The following is a 23,678-nucleotide window of genomic DNA, read 5'->3' on the forward strand; positions in this document are numbered from 1 at the left end:
TTAATGCATCCTTGTTAAATAAAGGAATTCACTTGTTAAAAAAATAATACTAACCACAAACTTTAGACTGATAGTGTGTTTATATATAACTATTTGTTAATTAAATAATAACTTTTGCAGTGTTTGTTATTTAAGAGGTCATTTGTGTGGCATTTTGTTGAAATGTTTCTCCCTCCCCCAAAAAAGTCTTAAAATATCAGATATACACAAATGACCTCATAATATATTTTATTCAAATTCCAGAGATCAGCTGTATTATACAAAAACCCCAACTCATCATTCTGTTTAGTGACCCTGATGAGAATGTTGTGTGGGTAATATAGCCCCAGAACAGCAAGTTTGAAAACAGGCAGTGTTGAACAAGGGTCAAATGCTTCTCTGTGCACTACAGTAAATAATCTGACATTGGCATTTGTAAAGTATAAACAAATACCACTTACACCATTTACAGATTTCACTACCATTCTCTATTTGGAGCTCACTGTATTCATTATAAATGTAAATTTAAATAATTATATGGGCCTAAAATAGTTTAAGTATGAAAACAGAAGTTAATAACACAGCAAATACAGATTTCTCCACAGCTTTAGATCTGGGCTTTAACGCAAGCCTCACAATGGCAGGAAATGCCACTCTTTCATTATTATTATTGCCACTGCTGAAATGGATATTAAATAATATTTCTTCCATTTAATTAATGTGTAATTTATTCAAATCTAGTTATTGTGCTTGGTGGAGTTAACTTGGCTCAAACGTCACCCCTTGTTGCGTCCTGAAAATGTAATTTCTTGTGCTGTGTGGAAATCACCTCTCATTAGGCAGTCACATTTGTTTTGATTATAAAAAATAAAAACATCTAGGTAAAACTTTCCAAAAATGAAACTCAAATCCAGTAGCAAAGACACCCTGAACCTGACAATTATACTGTATATATTTGATACTGCACTGAGACTTCATGTATATGTGCGTTGTGTATGAATACATATGTCGCCCTCTTGTGCTGAGATGTGGACATGACTGTTGATGTACTGTTGAAGTAACAGAAATCAAGCTATCAATTCACTCTACTCTCAGGTGGTCTGTATTTAACAGTGACACTTACATAATATCCAGTAGAGGGCTCATTATAAGAAGTGAAAGATTTAGTTTCTCTTAGTCGTGTCCCTTTATGAGCTCTAAAGAGGAGTTTAAATGAAATTTCTTGCGCATTTTGTAAGATGTCTAGATTTTAACAGCATTGGTAACACCTTAACCTGAGCAACAACTATCAGCTCAGCTCTCACCATCCCTATGACCCCAAACCAGTCACAGAGACCAGACCTGAAGCTTGAATGCTTCAACCGTCTTAGAGTTGACATATTTACATGTATGCAAAAACAAAACAAAAAAACTTACCAACTCAACAAATAAGCCATCTTACATTTTGATCTGAAAGCTTCAGGCTCTCTTTCACCTTCAGACCAACATCTGTAGTCTGCATGAATAATTGGGCCCAGGGGAACGTGTCTAGGAAGGATCTCTGTCTTTCTGTCTGTTTTCTTGTGGTCCTGCTCCTTTGGATGGCTTGGGTTAAGGTGTGACCAACACTAGGACCTTCTCATCTGTTCAGCATCTTCTTTCTCTTTCCGTCTCAGTCTCTGGTCGGTGGGTTGGAGGATCATGACTCAGATTTGGGAGGGGCGGGGTTGGTCTGGTAACCACTGCCATATCCGCTGATGGAGGTAGAGTTGGTGATGAGCTCCACAGGAGAGGTGCTGCCGGGGCCCAGATAGGCCCTGTGGCTGGGCATGGGAGAAGGGGCTTCGCTGGGGTTCTTCCCAAGGATGAACCTTGTCTCATCTTCCAGGGTGGAAGCCTCCTTTGCCAGGCTCTTGCGGTAGGAGACGGACAGCTTGTTGGAGCCGTCTGGGAGCCAGTTGAAGTGACGGGCAATAAAGACCAATGGAAGAGGAAGCATGGCCACAATGATCAGAGCAAAACACATGACTAGTGCCCAGGTAGGATAACTCTGAAACCTCTCCGTGGCCTGATTATAGAGGAGATAGAATTCACAAAGTGAAATATTACAGTCCTTGAATAATATTTTCATATTTGTCAAAAAAATACATGCTCTGCCATTCAAAAATTTGGGGTCAGATTAAAAAAAAAAGAATACTTTTATTTGAAGATTTCTATTTCAAATAAATGCTGTTCTTTTGAACTTTCAAGGAATCCTGCAAAAATGTATCAGTTTCTACAAAAGTATAATGCATCGCAATTATAAAAAAAGGTTCTTTGGCACCAAATCGTCATATTAAAATGATTTCTGAAGGATCATGTGACACTGAAGACTGGAGTAATGCTTCAGAATTGTCAGGAATAAATGACATTTGTAAATATATAAAAAAGAAAACTGTTATTTTAAATTGTAATAGTATCTCACAACATTACTGTATCTTGATCAAATAAATGTAGCCTTGATGAGTGCAAGAAACTTCTTTCAAAACCATTTAAAAATCTTACCAACCAAACCTTTGTAAAGTAGTGTATCAATTCAGACATTGCCTAGATGTAATTGCATGTGCACATAATAAAGGGAGGGAACTGACCCACATATTTAAACTAGGGCTATTAATATTAACTACCACGAAATATAAAAAATTTAAAACTATATAAAATGTGGTCAAATAACATATGATACTTAATAAAATACTTAATAAAATAGCCAACTAAATATAAAAAAATAATATTAAACAATGGACATCCATATGTTTTTTAATGGTTGAGCAGAGTGTACTTTGGGAACAGGAATCGGATGGGAGAGAGAAAAGGACTAGACAGACTAGTGTGTAACTAACCAGGTCTTGCACCCAAGCATTGTATCCCGGAGGGCTGATGGCCATCTCTACCACACTGGCAGAAATCAGTACGAGCAGACACACCGGAGACACATACTTCCACAGGTAGAAGTAAACAGAGTATGGTCTGAAACCCAGCATGTCTTCCAGATCCTGCATGAACCTGATGAACGCCGCAAAGCATGCAGAATTACAATGTTGATCGATATCAGACACAAGGCAAAAATGAACTGAACTGCAAGGAGACTATATTTGGTGTTAGCAAGAACAGACAAGGAGGAGATCTGATTTCAGAGGTACAGTCCTATTTTCAAACAAAATGATAGAGAACTTTGCAAGCATAGTAAGTGAATTTGCCAACCTCTTGGTGCCATAGATCCAAGCTACAGATATATTCTCCAGGATCACCACAAGGGTGAGGGGCAGACCAGCAGAATAGTCATCAAACATGGTAACGAAGTAGTTCCCTGAACGCTGGACAAACAGCAAGCCGCAAAAAAAAGCCACAATACAGCAGCCCACTGCAGGAAATACAAGATTATGCAGGTTACTTATTGCCACCTAAAAGTGGCCCAGAATCACCACAATTATAATATATTCACAGGAAAAAAAAGAGGAAACCAGGAGCTCTCACCTGTGAGGAACTCTTTCCGAATTTTGAAAGTATCCAGAATGGGTGTGGTGATGCCAGTCATGGTGCCAATCATGCTACCCAGGCCCAGGTTTATCAGCATGAAGAAAAACATGACAGACCAGAAGGGAGAAGCGGGAAAATGGGTCATGGCCTCAGTGAAGGCAATAAAAGCCAGACCGGTGCCTTGAACAGCCTGGTGAGCGACAAAAAGCTGTGTTATTATAGTTTAAATAAAAAAATTAAAGATAGGTTACCACCACACAGCCCTGAGAAATGTAACCCCGGTACCATTTAACACACTAAACACAAAAATATTACAGCTAAAAATAATAAAGTGAAATGATGAAATACTAAAACTAACAGTCAGAGTAAAGATGAAAAATAAGACTAAACTGAAAGCACAAACTGAAAATAAACCAGAAATGAAAAAGCTATACTAAAATAAAATAAAAAAAGCTATACTTTTGCTTCCAATCCGTTTTAATTTTTCATTTAAATTAGAAGTGAACACAACCCAGAAAAATAGACTGATAAATGAATGTCCCGTTTTCTTTTGCCAAAACTTAGCTGATACTGGATACATGAACCCTAAAGCTGTAATCAAATAAAAATTGTGCAAAATTGCTCTAAAGTTCATAAATAGCTTGAAAAGTACAATTCATTCCATAGTATTATGATTAATTAAAATAAATGATCATAATAGACATTTTTGTCTACTGAGCTTGGCAAATAAATAAATAAATCCTAAGTCTAAATGTAAGTTTTATCCATGCAAAATGGCTTAGCTGAAACCTGTGAAAGAAAGCAGACAGCTCATGGGCTGAACACCTGCCTTATTGAGCTCATCCTCCAGCAGACACGGCTCCAGCCCCAGCTGCGCAAAACTGTCCTCTTTCACAATCTTTATTATGCCGTACATCTCGGCATAGTCTGACGTGGAGAGGTGGGAGAAGTTCACATGAGGGGGGATGAGATCCTGACTCAGCACATTTGAGTTCAAGTAGCCCAGAATCTTCTCAGCATTCCTAAAAGAGAACAACACAGACATGAGGCTGCTGGATGACCTCAAAATCCAGCTTCCTCATTTAGATTTAAAGAATGAAGCACAGATATTATTTTACAGTGGAAAGTGTAACTTTCCAATCACAAAAATGATCTCTTTATGAGAGAAATAGACATATTAATAGGTCATACGTACTCCACCACACATTTCTCGTTCATGACGTTGGCTTTGAAACCCAGCACAGCAAACACCACGAGTGTGGCCAGTATAGAGGTCACGAAGTTGATGACAGAGACCAGCACGGCATCAAAATGGCAGTTGTTGTCTCTCTTATTGTAGCTGGAAAAAGCGATGACTCCACCGAAACCCAGACCAAGAGCAAAGAAGACTTGAGTGGCAGCTTCACGCCACACCTGCGGCTCCAGCATGATCTCCAGCTAAAATGAAATACATTTTTTAAAAAAAGTTTGAAATGAACAGTGCCAACATAGCTGAAGGCCTTCAGTTGTTTCTAATGTTTGGTAATAGAAGCATTCTTTGTAATGTGAATTTGATTTGAAGTATCCCAATTATACCACAAGAGGGAGTCCAACTACCCGACAGGGTGCAATTTTTAGATGCAGAAACTTTATTTTTAAATTGCTGAATCTTCTATCTTAAAGCTTTGCTTACATTGCATGAAATTTGTTCTTTAGTTTCAAAAACAACAACCTTAATCTGATTTCCAAAATATTACGTGTTTCAAATCAGCGCACGTGTACACACTCCTTACCTTTGGTGTGAACATGTGAGCAATGCCGTCAACAGCTCCTTTAAGAAACATCCCTCTCACCAGGAAGCAAAAGAGCACCACGTATGGAAATAGAGAGCTGAAGTACATCACCTGTGCAAACATAGTAGAACAACTGTAAATATGTCTTCGTTCAAGTGTTCTACAATGATTTTAAGATGACATTGACATTTCTTAGAAAACAATAACTGTGCGTTAATGATTTTGCTATTATTTATTACAACAGGACTTAACTTTGGCACATTATAAATACTTCTTTGTTCATAACTATAAATCTTGAGTTAAAAATGCATTCTTTTCTCTTCTTTTTGGTTGGTTTCAACCCTGATGTTACCAATAATAAACAAATATCAAATTACTATTAACTAATTAACTAAAAAATGTAATGTAAACCTAAGAACTGCAGAGGTTTACAGAGGTTTTTTTTAGTTACATGATCTGAACAGATGGTGAAGCTCTGGCTTGATGAGATTAACCGAAATGTAGATTTATAGAGAACTATGTGTGTCCTTGTTGTTTAGACACGGTGATGCTGGTAAACAAGTATTTCTCTGTAAAATGTGTGTTTGTTAATGCTGCACCATCACACCTTGAATTTGCATCAAGGAGAAAACAAACGTTCCGCTCTGGGAAAATAATCATGATTGCACATCGTGATTGTGTAATTGTTCAGAAGAGCTTGAGAACTCGACATCTGCAAGATTGTGCCTTCAAGCTATCCAAAAATGTATGCGTTTCTCAACTAAGTCGATTCTCATTTCATTATCTCACCTTCCCAGAAGACTGAATGCCTTTTATTACAGCCAGGCAGACAATTATCCAGGCAGCCAGAAGCGACAGAGTCATCCTCCAGTTCAGACCCCCACTGTCTGCGATTGTGCTGGTGATGTTCAGGGTCTCGCGGTACCAGAAGTACGTGGTTGCTGAGCTCTTCTCACACTCAGGCTCCACAACTAACCAAACAAAGGAAAACCAGAGGGACAAAATTAAGCCCATGTCTATTAATATACCACTGACTATTTGATGACTTTGTGGAAAAGATCAGATTGTTTTTCTAAGGATTTGATTATGATTCATTAGACTGCCATTTTAAATAGATTTTATTCCACTTAATTTCATATTTTGCTTACATTCTGTATGAAATAAATTCTCTTTATTCTAATGCTGTCTATTATACAGGGCAGCACCCATTTCTTTTAACTTTATGTAAAAAAAGAAAAAATAAGAAGAAAAAAACCTCGTGATTAAAAGTGATTTGTAAAGGGAATCTTGCTGTACTGCTTGAGAATCGAGATCATTAATTTGAATACTGATACTTTTCCAAAGGCCGAATCCAAACCTGGTGGAAAACCAGCATCCAAAACACAACACACAAACTGGTGACCTGCCAATATTTTCAGTGGAGAACACTGCCAGTGCTATGGAAATCTCCAAATACTGCTTCTAACAGCATAGTAGAGTATCCTGGAAAGGTAGAAGTAAAACTGTATCCAAGAAACATTGTGTACTAAAAGATTTAAGGCTTTTAATCAATACCATTTAGCATATATAGCAATTCTTTAAAGTTTGTACTACATAAAGACCGCAAATAGAGTTTGAATTTATGCTAGAATATAATAGTTTTGGGTTTTAGTTGGATTTTTGTAGTGTGCTGTGCCCACTTAAGCTGCATGTCTACATGTATCTAGTCTTAGTGAGGTTGAGAGTGAGACTGACTGCAGGTCTCAGCCTCTGTCTAGCTCTTTCTCCACTTATTGACCAGGGGACACTGCCGCAGGGCATGCTGGGAAGTCTAAAACACACAAAATGACCTTGAGTATGAGGCTCATGAAGAGCGGTTTAGGAAATGCGACAAGGTGCATGATGTTTATAGGGTGGAATATCCTTTAAAGGTAGGTTAATAGTTCAACACAAAAATTAAAATTTTGTTATCATTTACTCAACCCCATGCCGTTCCAAACCTGTATGGATTTCTTTCTTATGCTGAACACAAAAGAAGATATTTTGAAAAATGATTGGTCCCCATTGACAATACTATGGAAAGAATTGCGACCATCGACTGTTTGATTATCTGCATTTTTCAAATATCTTCTTTAATGTTTAATCTAAGAAAGAAATTCATTCAGGTTTGGAATGACATGAAGTTGAGTAAATGATGACAGAATTTTCATTTTTGGGTGAACTATCCACTTAAGACTGCAGTGCTAAAAAAGCCACAAATAGTGCTGCATTACAGACTACAACTTTATCAAAGTCATCAAAACGCAATTAATGGATGATACTACATATTTCTACAGCTTTGACTGTGATGGAAGCAAGACGCTTCTTGCTGTGCCACATTTTATTTCATTAGGCAAAGTGTTGTACCAAATAAAACAACACGACGCCAATTTTTCTAGTCATTATGTGAGAAACTGCAGAGCACTCACTGGCTTGGCTGCCATTCCTCCTGATGGGGCACTCACTCCAGGGCAAAGGATACTGAAACGACTGAAAAAAGTAGAAGATGCTCCAGCCGATAATCACATTATAGTACAGACCCACAAAACCACACACCTGTAGAATGAGAGAAAGAAAAAAACAAAGGATATTGTTAAAAACTATAAACATTTTTAGGGGTGATATTGATCATAAACTGTCCCCTGGTACGGTCTCATCTAGTCTAAGGCTTATTTTGCCTGACTTTAAGCCGTTTACTTGCACATCTGAGCCATACTGTGCACTGAAAATAGCAACCTAGGTGGCAAAATCCAATCTAACTGTCTGGCACCTTCTGGGAATCTTCTGGGAATGTTTTCTTGTGTTTCTTGCATGGCTTTGAAATAAATATTTATATTGGACAAACAGAAATCATGACCACAACATGCCAGTTTAGTTTGGTATTGTTGCATCATCTATTTCAGATTTATCCAACCCTATATGCTATGTTGAAAAACAATGTGGTTAGTCATTTTACAGTACATTTCAGTCAGAGTAGCTCTTCCTGGCAGTTGTATAGCACTGATGTGCACCAGACTGAGTCTGATATATGATCAGAAGTGTTTTAGCTCCTAAAACTCAATAGCCTTACTTCATTTATACTGTCCATAAACAGAATTCGAACACAAGCGAATGTGTTCCGTGAGCTGAAATACCGTGTTTGTTCAGGATTTGGCGATGCATGCCTGTCAACAACAAATCTATCCCTGCAGTCTGCAACAGAGCAGTAACGGTTCTTAGCGATGTCACAGGTCGACAGAACGTTGAGTTAGTGAATAATTGAAGCACATTCTTTCTGCTGTAGCTTCACGGGTATTAATAGCAGCGGCTGCAGCAGAACAGCCATATTTAGTCCATGAATGTTTCTCTACAGTCATTTTAACTGTGGGGCTGTTTTAATAAAGGCCTATTGTTTTGAAAATGGCTTTCCTTGCATTTCCTTGCAACACAATTAAGGTCAGTTCCCAATCTGAAGTCAATTAAATCCAATAGACTCATTAAGACTACATACCAAATACTAAATACAATACAAAATATTAATTTTCAATTAAATTCATCTTGATTAACAGGACATTTAATATTCTAATAAGTAACTGTATGTAATTACATATTAATTACATTTCATTAAAAATATAATTTTTTTTTTTTTAATTCATGGACATAATATCAACAATATTTAAAAAATATATATATAATCAAATTATTTAAATTACAATGCTGATAATGTTTTATATATGCCGCATCTGTATATATAATATGTATTCAGCTCATTCTGTTACTAATGACAAAGCCATTCCCAAGAAACTGCTGATTAAACAGCATTTACACAATAACCAGATTTCCACCCCAGTGCTTTTGGATTATGGTATATAACCAACATCTCCTAAAAGGCCTTACATACTTGCTGACTTGCTAAAGTATCTCCAAAGCACAGCAGCTTATACAAGGACAGGAAACCAGAAAGTCCAGGTGCAGCTGGGGCTGAAAATGTATCTATTAAATGTTCAGGCAGAGTGATATTTTCAGATCGAAACCCATCTGATAGGTTGTGTGACTGTGCTCATATTAAACTGATCAGAGCACAGAGTAGTAATGGATGAATCAGCACAGAATGGCTCTTTTAGGCTAGTGACACATCAAAAACAAATGCTTCTGCTAGAGCCTTCAGAACACTGAAATTGGTTATTTGTTTGGAACTTACAGGCTTCTCATTGTATTGAAACATTAGCATACGAACAAGGATCTCAAACTGTATCAATTACCCAATCTGAGCTGACATGAACCACACAATCACAAGTCAATGTCATTAAAACCAATTTAAACGCAACCATATTCACACACATCTGATTTCATCATTTACTCATGAACCAAATGAAGCAACATGATCTCAGTCAAGAAAAGAACATACATCTGAGTGACTGCTCATTTGTGCCTTGTGTTTCAGTCCACTACTTCCACCAGAACATCATTCACTCACCATCAGGCTGGACACTCCAATGCCACCGAGTCGTGGACAAACATAATTCCAGACTCCTATGCTCCCTCGACGGATCCTCTGGCCGACCGCCAGCTCCAAGAAGAAGAGTGGGATGCCAATAAGGATAAGAAGGATGAAGTATGGAACAAGGTAGGCACCTGTAAAAAGAGACAGCAACACTTGTAAATACAGAGAGTCTTAATGACCAACTAATAGCCCAAGATCAATCAAGTTACTGCACACTAAATGCATTTTATTCTTTCAGAATTTTTTTCTTTCAAAATGACTTTTTGCTCATTCGTACATTTACAAATAATAACAAGTCTTTAAATATGTTTCTAGCTAATTAAACAGTATACTCTGTCTGCTGGAATTTAAATGAGTGATCGTATCTAAACTTTTTTGTTGAAAATCAAAATACTTTATATGACTGCCTGGGACACGTTTCCTCATATTTTCATATTTCGTATTTAACTTAATTTAACTAAGGTAAAATATATAAACATGTTTTTAGCAACATAGTCACTTGTTTATATTTTGTTATGTTTTGACTTAATTTAGGACATAGATTGACTGTTATATTACAAGACATTAAAGGTATAGTTCACCCAAAATGAACATTCTGTCAATATTGACGCATTCAAGACTCAGAAAGGTAGTAAAGACATTGTTAAAATAATCCATGTGACATCACTGGTTCAACTGTAATGTTACGAAGCTACGAGAATACTTTTTGTTCACAAAGGAAACAAAAATAATGGCTTAATTCAATGATTTCTTTTCTTGCAGGTCAGCGTCTGCTGCCATTCATAAGAGTACTATGATGCATCCATGATGCATACCATGAGGTGCTGCTGCATTTTGAGCTTTGTGTTCCAAAGATGAAAGAAAACTCACAGGTTTGCGACAACATAAGAGTGAGTAAATGATGACAACATTTTCATTTTTGTGTTAAACTATTCCTTTTAATCATATGGTCAGACAGTCATCAAAAGAGCTTGACGATTGAGTCAAAATACAATATTTACAGATATACAAATCAACACAGGCAGTAATTCATAAACTTCAGTTTTTAAGACCATAATTAATAGTCTTGAGATATTTTCTAGAATAATAGATATTATAAGTATGTCGAGTACTGTGATTGTTTGTTACCAAAGGGAAAAAAGAAAATAAATAGAACAGAACATTAATTCAGGTCAAAATATTGCAAAAGTAGTGCAATTGGCTGGACAGACTTAACAAGATTTCCATAACTGCAATATATTTAGATCATTGGTTATACTTCTTTTTTTTAAATTACATTTTGAGAGAAACATGATTTCACTGATCTAATGATTAGTAATAAATTGGACATTTTCCTTTAGAGAAAATTGTATTTAAACTAAATATATGACCTGTCACACCATATTTTGAAATATTTTACTTATATGACACAATTTGGGTTCAAATAAAAATCAAATACAGTATACTTTCAAGCAGAACAAGAGCAAGTGCAAATCTTTATTATTTTCACACCTTATGTTTTGTCTTTCCTACATTTTCTTGCTAAAGTTCTACCACCCAAATATAGCAGATGGTATCTGCTAAAGGCTAATGACAGTCTGAGCCTCAATAGGCATGACTGAACAGACAGACCACAGAATAAAACAGCAAGTCACGCTTCCGAGCCCTGATGTCAAACTTGCTCCATGGTGACGGAGAGTTTGGTCTTAGCAGAGCAGCCTCTATTTGAAGTCAAAGAACAATCTGAAAATAACCGCTTCTGTAGACGTGAAGTGCACAAACCCATCCTCTTGGGAGGCTCTAAGTGTAATTAGAGCCAGGGATGATCACAGCACAGCCCTCCCTCTGCCTTTATTTATAACGATGGACTGCTTGTTATCATTTTGATTACTGCATTTCTTTTGTGTTCAATGTTGCTTTGTTTTGGCTTTTTGTCTGGGCTTTATTTACGCATACGACTAATGAAAACAAAACAGCAGGTCCTACGTTGGAAACAGGAGACTGGAGGAAAGAGAAAGGGATACAAGGACAGATGGAAGGGAGAAGATGGAGAGAGCAAGGGTGCGTAACGGAAACAAGGCCTTCTGGGAAATTTTCATAATTGCTAGACAAGCAAGGACAAGATATGACGATCTAATTAAGGTGTCAGGTTTCACTTTCAGATAACATTAATGTGTCAAACTATGTATGTTTTTTTTCCATTACAATTTGTCATCGATACCATTAAAATTGTTTTTCAGATCATTCTGCAATAAGAAAAATTCTTTATATATTTGCTTTGTTTTGCAATAACTACTGCATTTCTAAATATACCTAAACATAAATGTACTCATCAATCTTATCAAAAAATAGATTATGAAAAATCTGAAGACAATTGGATATATATTTTGTTTTTATAAAATATAGTATGTTTATATAGTATAGTATGCTTCATGAAGTCATTGATCTCTGAAAAAAATCTGTCATTAATTTCTGTTACCTAAAATCATTTTACATCATATTTCTGACTAGAGACTGTGAAATAGGGTGATAGTACATTTCGCATTAGAGGAGAATATTAACAATGAATAATATTCCATGCAGCCAAGGAGCAATGACAGCAAGAAAATTACGATGACATAAACATTTACAAATGAAGACCGTAAAGGCCTTGACATTACTGTTTTTAAACAGCCCATATAACATTGCCTGCCCTAAATAATGCACACCGGTACCGTCAGCTTAATAAATTTAGAGGGACCACAGCACACAAGGCATTCAGCTGACCAAAAAAAGCCTGTCTCAGTGGAAATTTTACAGAGCTTAAGATAATAATACAGAAGAGAGAAAACGTTAAAGGGATAGATCACACAAAAATGTTAATGAAAAAAAAAAATTATTCACTCTCATGCCATTCCAAACAAGCATGTTTTTGTCTACATGGAATACAAAATGTATTGTAATGAAAGCAAATAAAGACCGGCCTATCCAGCAAAATAGCTTCAGAAGATATGAAATACAGTTGTAAAGAAAACATTTTATGATTTCTGCTACTATTCTGCAACATTGATATGCTAGTAAAATGTGGTGAACGTTATTGCAGATTAGCAATAATTAGAAGACTATCAAACAACAGTGGCAAAAGCATGTTTAATACATATGCAAGTAAAATGAGGAGAAAGTTGCAGAACTGGATTGAGTTCATGGTTTGCATTTGTTGAGCATTTTAATGCAGTTGTGTAACACAAATTATGTGTGGGCACTGCTGCTGAAATCAACCTCTCACTTACATTTATATATGTTAGTGGTCGACCGATATATATTGACAAGGCCAAATGATTTTAATTTTCTTAAAGTGACAAAGTGAAATGACAAAGTGACGTGACATACAGCCAAGTTATTAATTATTAAATATTAATAATATTAATAATAATAATAATAATAATATATCGGCTTTATGTCGGCTATTGGCCACCCTGCTTTCCAAAAAAAAAAAAACAATACCAGTCAACCACTAATATATATATACCGTATTTTCCGGACCATAAGTCGCACTTTTTTTCTTAGTTTGGCTGGTCCAGCAACTTATAGTCAGGTGCGACTTATTTATCAAAATTAATTTGACATGAACCGAGAGAAATGAACTAAGAAACATGAACCAAGAGAAAACATTACCGTCTACAGCGACGAGAGGGCGCTCTATGCTGCTCAGTGCTCCTGTAGTCTACACTGAAGACATAGAGCGCCCTCTCGCGGCTGTAGACGGTAATGCTTTCTCTTGGTTCTTGGTTCTAAATAAATGCGACTTATAGTCCGGTGCGACTTATTGTCCGAAAAATACGGTACTTATATTTTGGATGTGTCATCCAAATGAACTTCAAAACCAAACACAGTATGGTGTTTTATTTCCTTACGAAGGACCTAAATGCATCAGGCTGTTTATTTGTAATCATACCTTCAAGTATGATCACATTAGTGAAATTTTAGCTGAATTTCTGGTCCATTGTCAATACAGTTTAGCAGTGTATGAAGCACTGCTCACACAGAAGTCACTTTCAAACCAAGCAGCTTTCTGTTGGTCAGTGCAACAAATTCATGTGACCAACTTAAAAAATGTTTACATGAAAGCCCTGATTGTTCAGCTTCCTGTTGGAATGACTGGATTTCATCTGCAAAATTAAAGACTTAAAGACTAAATTGTCAACAGCGCATTGGCCGTTGGTTTATTAAATTGGTCATGAAATTGATTTTTTTATTATTATTATAACGAACAAATAAAAATGTGGGAAAATTATTATTTTCAACCCTCATTCTGAACCTCTCTGAGAAACTGGCTGCTTTTAAGGGGCGGGTCCTTTAAGGCTTCGCAGGATTCAGCCACTTTGACTGGCTAAAGTCATTCCATAGGAAACAGTATCAACGGCCCCTCACTATTGCATAGGTGTTTTGAAAACATAATCAAAAATAAAATGGTCATTTCCAGACAAAGCATTATTAAATCATCTACTTATGGTTGATGCAGCTGCAGTCAGGTATAGTACTGCTTCATCTTTCTACAAATGTTTCTTCATGAACTCTCCATGACACTGTACCTTGTATACAAAACAAAATTCTCCAATCAATCCTCTGACATGATCTGGGATGCCATTAAAAATAAACTATTCACTTGTTTTTTACGCTGAGATCCTTGTGATATCTGTACAAAGACACCACTGAGCTGTTTAAACCAAAGTGAGCGTTCTTTCACTTCATTTGTTCTATTGACAGACTCAAGCGTGGACTGTCAGAAAGTGAACACGCATCTGTATACTGTATCCAGTGCAGACAAGATAGCGGCGCTGATTGTAATTTCTATTCACTTTTGACGCAACGTGACACTCGCCTTCAGTGTGATCTTAAATGTCAAGCCATCAGTGGGTGTGGCCTATGGTGAGAAGATGACTTTCAATGAATGTGCTGCTCTGGAGGTGGGGTTTATGCAAACGACTGTGCCCAGCTGACGTCACCCAGTCCCTATGGATGCAAAACAAGCCTTTTTCTGAGGGTTATTACACAAATGTTTTTTAATTGATGATGAGGACATTTTAAGTTATGGTATATTAACCCTATGAGGGTTAATATACTTTAAATATAAAAAATGTAAATATAAAAATATATTTTTTTTGTCATGCCCTAACATTTGTAACACTGTAATCAACACAAATTGGTGTATAAATTGCATAAATTGCTATAATAATATGAGAAAGGCATGTATGTACATGATTGTGTTTTTGAGAAGACAATGTTTATGCATGTTTAGTGAAAAACTAAAAATTGTAATTCACTTGAATAAGGCCATAAAACACATACAGAACATTGGTTCCCGGGACTTTTGAGAACTGGAGCTTGTAGCCTAGAATTTTTCTTTCTAAATTATGTGAAAATCATCTTGTTTACTCACTCACAGAAAACAATATATTGATTTAAATTTTCTAAGACACTTTTTGTGGAGAAAGGGTCTATGCGAGAGGACGTGAACTATCAGCATTATATTGTTATTTACACCTGAGAAGACAAAGGCCTGCATAATGAGCTGCATAATGAGCCGTTCAGTCTGTCACTGAGAGGGAAGAGTTACAAGAAAGAATGTGAGGACAAAATAAATGTGTAGATTTTTATGTTTGTAGTTTATTTAGAACATTTTTAATTATCCCACAAAACATTTTAATATTCACTTGAAAGTGCAGTTAAACAGTTTATTAGGAACAATCAAAGCTGACTTTCGAAGCTGAATTTTTTGCATCATTACTCCAGTCACACAATCCTTCAGAAATCCTTTTAACAATCAGATTTTCTATTATTTTTATTATTATCATTATTATTATTATTAATGTTGAAAAGAGCTGAGAATATTTTTTCAGTTTTTTGGGGATAAATTAAAAGAACAGCATTGTTTGTTATATTTGTTACATTTACATTTATTTGTTACATTTTTATTATTTACATCAAGCTTTTGAATGGTATAGTAGTGTATATTGTTATTGAAACGTCATCATTTTTCACTTGATTATACACTTAGTCAGGAATTATAGTATGGAAAAAGTCTTTGGAAAAAGTCTAACTAGTAAAATGTTTACACGTTATGTGAAAACTACTACAAGTATATAAATAAATAAAAAGAGACTTACTCATGGTTATGATGTCTGCTGAATAAAGCACTTTATTGTTTTTTCGCGGAGCAAACAATAAAAAAAAATGAAGAACAGTCTCGCTGCGTTGTTTTCTGTTGTGTGGGCATATTCAAGCCACGCGCTTCAGTGGAACATTATAATCTCAAAAGCGCGTACAGCGTATAATGAAGGGAGACGTGAAAAACGAACATCGCGTTGTTTTTATATGAATTACTTTATCACAGAATATTTGTTTTTGGCAGCACTTGTTTAGTTTTAAAAGTAGACATGTCAAGCTTTCTATAGATATCTCTCTCATGTCTCTACGTTGAGTATTCACTGAGTTACAGTTCATTTTAATGACGCATTTCTAAATGAAGATCAGTGCAGACAAAGGCTGCAGACAGCACACCTTGTTTGTTATCTTTATTTTATAAATGCACAAAGTTTTGTTGTTATAAAGTCTGTATACAAATAAAAGTAGACCCTTTACAGATTCGATGGATGTATTGCTCTTATCTGTACGATCAAAACTGAAAGTGTAATTTAAGCTCTTTTCGGGGTTGTCAGGAGAAAATGCCTCATAACGTGTATACGCGGATGGACTCCAGAAGGTTAAGCATACAAACACCTCTTCTGTATCAAAAGATCAAGGGAAATTTGGTTTTTCATGTCATGACCCCTTTAAATACTAAACCCATTCAATTTTGGTTTAGAGTTGAACTAACAGAAGAAGTCTGTGCAAAACACTACCTTACAAAAAAATGTTGTGTACAAAACATTTAGGATACTTTTTAGTGCTTTTCTGCCTTTTTCAAGCTTAAAAGGTCTTGTCCCCATTCATTATAATTGCATGGATAAAATGTCTAGTGCATAAACATTTCTACTTTTATGTACTAGAAATATTATATATATAGAAATATAAATTTTTTGGTGAACTCTCCATTTAACCTCATAACAGTTACAAATATACATCAGTAATAAGAACTCACCTCCTCCATTCTTCTGGCAAAGATAAGGGAAACGCCACACGTTACCCAGTCCCACTGAGAAGCCCACCTGGGCCAGGATGTACTGTAGCTTACTGTTCCAAGCAGGGCGTCCGTCTTCTAGGTCAGGGGAGATGTCTGGTTTGCCTATGGGTGGAGGGCCTCCTCCTGCCATGTTCATGCTCATCTGACTGTTCTTGTAGTCCATGGGAGCCTCCAGTGCCAGGAGGTCAGCCACAGACTCCGTGACATGCTCATTACTGTGCTCACGCTGAGTCACTTTACTGCTCTTGGGCATGATTGTGCCGTGTCGTGTTGATCCTGACAATTAAGGGTGTGAAAGGAGAGCAGGGCAGAATGGAGGAAACAAAAACTGTCCCTTTGGCTTGATATAAGTGTGGACAACAAACGTTTGTGCTCCTGTGAAAAGAACAAAAATGACAACATGAGAAACCAGGCCACAAGAGATAAAAATACGACTGAGGGCCATTATACAGACCGAATCATCATCCAAAGACTCCACAATTTGAGTAACATTTGAGATTTTTTTTCTGGTCAGCCTTGTCTTAGTTGTTGAATTTTATAACCCAAATATTATTCTGATTTATAAAAACGTAACATTGTTTTTTGGCTTTTGGACTAGAGAATTCATTGCATGAGAATCTGTTTTTACAATTTTTACAAATTGTACAATTACATTAATGTAAAACACAATAAAGCAGTACTGTTTTAAAATATTAATACAGTTTAAAATAACTCTTTTCTATATTTTAGGATTAGCTACACGTTATCCAAATGAACTTCCAAACTCTTTTAGAGCTTTAGAAATTAACTAAATGAATTTACTTAAAAAAACATTGGTTTGACATTCTAACACTGCACTAAACTAGAGTTTTAAAATTATCAGCAGCCCATTTTAAGGAATGTTTATTTTGTGTTCAAATAATGGATGAAATCTGTGCAGAACAGCCTGAGACTAAAAAAGAGGCAGCCAATGACTAGCCTTTAATCTAGACCATAGGACCGCTTTTTGTGATAAATATGGCAGAGGTGATACATGAGCTGAGATTTTTATCTACTGAATGACTAGGGATTGTGGCAACAGAGCCGCCATCTTTGCTCTTCCCACCTTTGTTTATCTTTGGTAATGAGAAGCAGACTGAGGCGCTGAAAAAAATCTATATACTGTAGCTTATCTCAAATACAAGAGGACACAAAACTGTTGTGGTGTTGCTAGACCAAGCCCACCCTCTGACCATGACAACCAACTAACAGCATTCCAAAAAGGCTCAAATCTCTCCCTGGGAACCATATGAGAAGAAATTCAGCTACTTTTAAGAGCAGACAAAATCACGGTTTGAAATAATAGCATGTGCGCTGTTTTTCTGACATTGTCATTGATAGACCATCAAAGGACCATCACACGCTGCGTTTGAACTTTTGCACCCACTGTGAAATTTTGCTCAGTGTTCAGGTCCAAAACAGTCTGTCCGGGCAGCAGGCCAGTCAGTTCTACGTCATTATTATGAAAGGGATTATATTTCAGTAGGAAGCAAACTAGACCTGCAGAATGCTGCTATAAGAGTGTCTCGTTTTGCTGTGCATTAAAAACACAGGTGCTGATCACTCATAATGCAGTTAATGTGCTTGGTCAGCTGATGCTGAGGAATTCAACAAACACACCCAAACCTAAACCCTCCCTGATGGCGATTTCCTTTTTACTATTTAGTCCAAGAATATAAAACATTGTGCCGATCAGAGCCTACCAACAGCATGGCTTCTCTTAATAATAATGGTTTGTATAGCCAAATATCCTGTTCATTCAACTTCACATTATAATGTGAAATGCACATATTTTATCTGACCGGGTTGCTAGGCAATAGAGCTTGATGAAATTCTCACCCGAATGCTCTTTGTATCAGAACAGTAAGGATACATGAACCAAATTTAGTCGAATCCTTGAAATACACGTAATGGGTCACAAGAATCAGATTTCATATTCAGCAAGCAATCTCTCTATTTCAAAAAAGAAGACACGCTGATATGATACAGGGATGATGGCAAGTGCATGTTGTGACTGCAGCAAATGATTCATGGTAATTGTGAGGACAGCCACGTGTATGACTGCCATGTCAATCTCTCATCTTCTAGAAGAGTAGTACTACAATAATTGTACTGCAAAATTGTAAATATTGTACTACAATAATCCGTTAAATGAACATATAAAGAAGGTTTTGGCTCCTACAATGCCAAAACAAAATGTTAAGGAAAAAACTGGAGGCAGAGATTATGAAGACCAGCAGCCTCTTATTTGGGTAGTTGACAAAAAAAGAAATTTGAGAAATGACCATAATAACTTTGGTGTATTCCATCTAAAGCTATTTAAAACCATTTGATGCTAACTCTTTTATTCATTATACCTTCCACATAATAATAATAAAAAAAAGGTTGTTTAACATATGAATTAATTTTGTATGTACATGTATGTACAGGTATATATTTCAGTCATGTTTTCAAATATTTTCATAACGAGCAATGAATATGAAAAGATCAAATGTGGGACACAAGAGACGTTTTTCCTGACTAGTGCTCTGTTGGCTGTTGAAGTTTATAACTCAAGCTGAAATAGACTAGTATTATGATTTATTAAAACTTATCTCATGATTGCATTTGGTTTTTGGCTGTGCCCTACAGCATTCTTTTCATGAGAAGCTTATATAAGCTTATCTGTTGAAATGGAAGCCAAACTTTTTCTAACCATCTAGCAGTGTTGAACAGTAGTCTATAAGATTATGGCTACATTATTACCAATTTTACAGTTGCATTAATTCATTCAGTAAACGTTCTTATACAAAACGACAAATGGACACCGATAGTTTTTAATCTTGAGAAGTAGCCCAACAATATATACAGTTTAAAAAGCTGTTTGAAAACACTGTAAAAGTAGGCTAGCATAATAAGGGGGAAACTTCCTGACCCCAAACATAGGCGTATATATAAAACGTTTCCGTAATGACAAAGTTGCATTGTTAGTCAGAGTGCGCTAAATAGACGCTCACGAACAGACGTAAACATCAACAGTACGTCGTTCGAGAGCACGGTCACTGGATGTAGGCTATAGGCCTACAACAACAAAACATAACTCCTGCCATTATTAATTATTTGACTGGTTATAAAAGTTTATTAATTATGTCACAATTAAAACGTTTTAAGATGATTACTCACTGACAAAAAGACAATTTGTTTGCGTGAAACAAACCTAAACCTAAATGGTCTGTAAATTATTATTAATCGACCCCCTGAAGGTCAGTGAAGTAGCACGACAAACTGCGTCAACTACCATTTACAGTATAGTCTTGATGCAAACTTCCATACAGTTTTTCTCACAATTGTACCTTCAATTTTCAAGCATAGTTATTTTACTTTATACACAAATGAAAAAAAGTACTGTAATTAAATAAATCACGTGCCAGTCTTCGTCAAGTTTTTTTAATTTGGGAGTAACTCCTCGACAGCTCAAGCATCACCTGAGGATGCGCCCCACTGCAGTCACGGACAGTGACAGCCTTCATTCACGGATCTTTCAACACTAATCGACACGAGCAATACCCTTACAATAGTTTAAAAACACAAACACGTGGACCCAAAACACCCAATGTTGTCATGTATGTAAAGGGGAGCACGCGCCGCGCAGCATCCTCAAGGTCAAATATTTGTGTCAGGTTGACCTAAAACTGACGCGCCTCTGATGACGTGAGAAACCTCGCAATTAACAAAAACTGCAGCCGTGAATTATCGATAAAACGCTTCATACATGATTGGAATACCAAATAATTGGCACAACGCAATCATCGATGAAAAATATATTCGTCTTTTATCACGACGGTTAGACCACTAAATGATGCGAATCCAAGATCACTCACCTAACTGGATGTCGAAGAGTGAGAATCTGATGCGAAGGTGCTCGTGTAGGTCTCAAGGAGTGATGATAATCTGAAGAATCAGTTTGATTCCTCGCTGAGACTCTTGATGTTCCGTTTCCGCGCTCACACTGAACCTGTCCAGAAATGCGCAGAGTGAGCGAGCGCGCCGCCTGACGCAAAGACCACCGCGTACTATTGTGTATTCTCAATCAGCCCAAAATAGAAACTTTAGGGTCACGTTGACACATCCGTGGGCGTTGTCCGCGACCACACCTCTAACCAACCTACTCCTTGATTTGTCCTCCACTGGTTAAAATTCAAAGCGCAACTTATTCCTCCTTACACGATTGGCAGGGAGCAAAGAACTATAGGTGTACATGAGTCACGTATGCGCGAGCTCGTACGTCAGCAGACGCGTAATGTGCGCATCTAATCCCGTCCAAATTCTGATGAAATACCTTTTGATATTACTTATACCTCTCAAATGCACAGTGCTGTCCATACCTGTACAAAGCAGACAAGTTTTGTCTTATTTATTTATAGATAAGGTTATTTCCCACATTTTAATCAATAAACTCCAGTATGAACCAATCAAAGCAGTGAGAGATGACACTGGCTAAAACATGAAGCTCTGTTGATGGTTTTTCTTCTGCCAGAGAAGACAGTGTCTGCTATCAGAAAGGCTATTTCTTCGCACATGTGGATGCGTCTGATTGTGTCTAGCTCATTCTTCTTCCTGACATGAGGATTTATACTGCCCTTGGTTCTGGATAGTCTGGCTCAAATGAGTTTCCTTTCAGTTTTGGAGCTTGAATTGAGATTGATATCACAGATCGCTGATTAATGTCTTCAGCAGATGTTTTTTAAAGTCGTCCCATTAATCACACGTCTGCATTACTGTAAAGTTGAGAAGTGATTTTAAATGCATCCGTTTAAGTCAGGGGTAGGCAAGTTCGGTCCTAGAGAGCCGCCCGCAGTCCTGCAGAGTTCAGCTCCAACCCTGAAAAAAACCTTTACCTACCTGTAGCCTTATTAATCCTGAAGAGGTTGATGAGCTTGTTTAGGTGTGTTTGATTAGGGTTGAAGCTGAACTCTGCAGGACTGCGGCTCTGTAGGACCGAACTTGCCTACCCCTGGTTTAAGTGAATAGAGATTTGCATTCTAATGAATTACAGATGCCTAATGCATGTGATTCAACTAATCACAAATTAATGCAATACTTAGGTTTTATCTCATGGAGGGACGTTCTTTCTCCATGTTTATTAGAGAGTCTCTGAATGTTTAGTCCCCTGGGTGGGAGATCAGTGCCAAGACAGAGCTGATCATCTGCAACTACTGTTTTGAGCCTGGAACAACAAACTGGTAACACATAAGCCGGATATGTGTTTGTTTATTTGTGAGTGTGTGTTTTACTCACATCAGCAGATGTGGCCCAGAGAAGCGAATGTCACAAACCAAAGATACTTTGGCCAGATGAAACACCACCTGTGTTTTCATAGTGCTAAATGTCTACATTTTCTGCACTGATGAGAATTTTCCAGACAACTTTTATTAGAATATCTGTGAAATTGATCATTAAAAAGTACTGTGTGCTTATTGAACGCTGAAAGCGTAATTAATTTACTTTAAATATCATAAACAAATCACTTTGTATCAGAAAGAACTGTAGCAAAATTTATTGTATATAAATGAACAAAGCTTGAAAGATTTGTGTTGTAGAAAATGTTTCAGTTGAGGATATTGAATATTTTGAAATATTTACTGTAGTGTTTAATACATTTATTGAAAATGTATTAGGAATTGTTTTCTGAATACAGTTTTGTTAACTATAATGATAAAAGATATAGTCATGAACAATAAAAGCACTGAAAGCAAATTAGAATCCATCCAGTTTTAAATATATGGTTTTATAGTTTTTTTATAGTTACAGATCTTTTTTTTTTTTAGGTTAATAGTTAAAGTTTTAAGTTATCTTAATAGTTATTATTAATGTGAACGGGCCTTAAAAATCAATTAAAATCACTAAAAAAGAATGGCCTGAATATTATATTGACCACAACAATGGATCTATGTACAGACTATTTCTGTTCTTTTGAACAGATTTTGTTTTGTGTGGATCCTGATAATTATGAAATCTATCTAAAACCTACTAACAAAGTTAAAGGTCTGTTTATTTTTGAAAAAGCTAAATTTACCATTTCATCCTATTGGTAGACAGGCATCTCAACCTTGTGAGTTTCATATCTTCAAGGCAAATTCATACATTTCAAAATATTTTAGGGTTGAATGATAAAGGGTTAATAAACACTTCTGTGGAAATCTACAGATGGGCGTACATTCAGTGTGGGTCTTGTCATAACCCATGTGACTACCGTCAGACGTGTGCATCCTCTAGGTAAACGCTAGTAAGGCACAATGAGTGATTTGAGCATCACACTTTTCACAGATGTCTAAGACATCATGATGCTGCATGCAGACGTGCACAAACACGGCTAAAAACAGGACTGAAGTATCCAGCAGTTCTCTCCCTGCGTTAAATCCTGTAGCTCTGGGCACTCTGGAGCATCCTCAGCCCTGCAGCGAGTGCATGTGTGTGTGTGTGTGTGTGAATCACGAAGCTCTAGCTCTCTGTGCTGGAGCACAGAGAGCTCCGAGTCCTCACCCTTCTCATGTGACTCACCTCGCCAGGCTCACTGCTGGGATCTGTTGCTATGGCAACAGCAGATCATATGATTCTGAGTCATTGGCCGTGTGTATGTGTATGTACATGGAATTATGTTCTGGTGGCATGAATGGGGCATGGTGGCACAAGCACGTTAGATCATTGCAAAAGGGATGCCTTCCTGCTTGACATCTGAAATCACATGCTGCACGTGTCACCTGACCTAAGACTTCTACTTCACACAAACACT

At 36.7% G+C, this 23,678-nt stretch overlaps 1 protein-coding gene across 1 annotated transcript; it reads right to left on the reverse strand.

Moving 5' to 3' along the window:
• Positions 1-481: 481 nt before the first annotated feature.
• On the reverse strand, positions 482-21,124 carry LOC132097757 (sodium-dependent neutral amino acid transporter SLC6A17-like). Its single transcript, XM_059503671.1, has 12 exons — positions 20,767-21,124; positions 16,847-17,263; positions 9,721-9,878; positions 7,694-7,820; positions 6,036-6,217; positions 5,247-5,357; positions 4,670-4,911; positions 4,304-4,496; positions 3,472-3,664; positions 3,199-3,358; positions 2,838-3,000; positions 482-2,026 (listed from the first exon to the last, which is right to left on the reverse strand). The coding sequence occupies exons 2-12, from the start codon at positions 17,139-17,141 to the stop codon at positions 1,658-1,660; spliced, it is 2,193 nt and encodes a 730-aa protein (XP_059359654.1). The 5' UTR covers positions 17,142-17,263; positions 20,767-21,124; the 3' UTR covers positions 482-1,657.
• Positions 21,125-23,678: the final 2,554 nt, after the last annotated feature.

Source organism: Carassius carassius, chromosome 21 (genome assembly GCF_963082965.1).
Source record: "Carassius carassius chromosome 21, fCarCar2.1, whole genome shotgun sequence".
Taxonomy (NCBI): domain Eukaryota; kingdom Metazoa; phylum Chordata; class Actinopteri; order Cypriniformes; family Cyprinidae; genus Carassius; species Carassius carassius.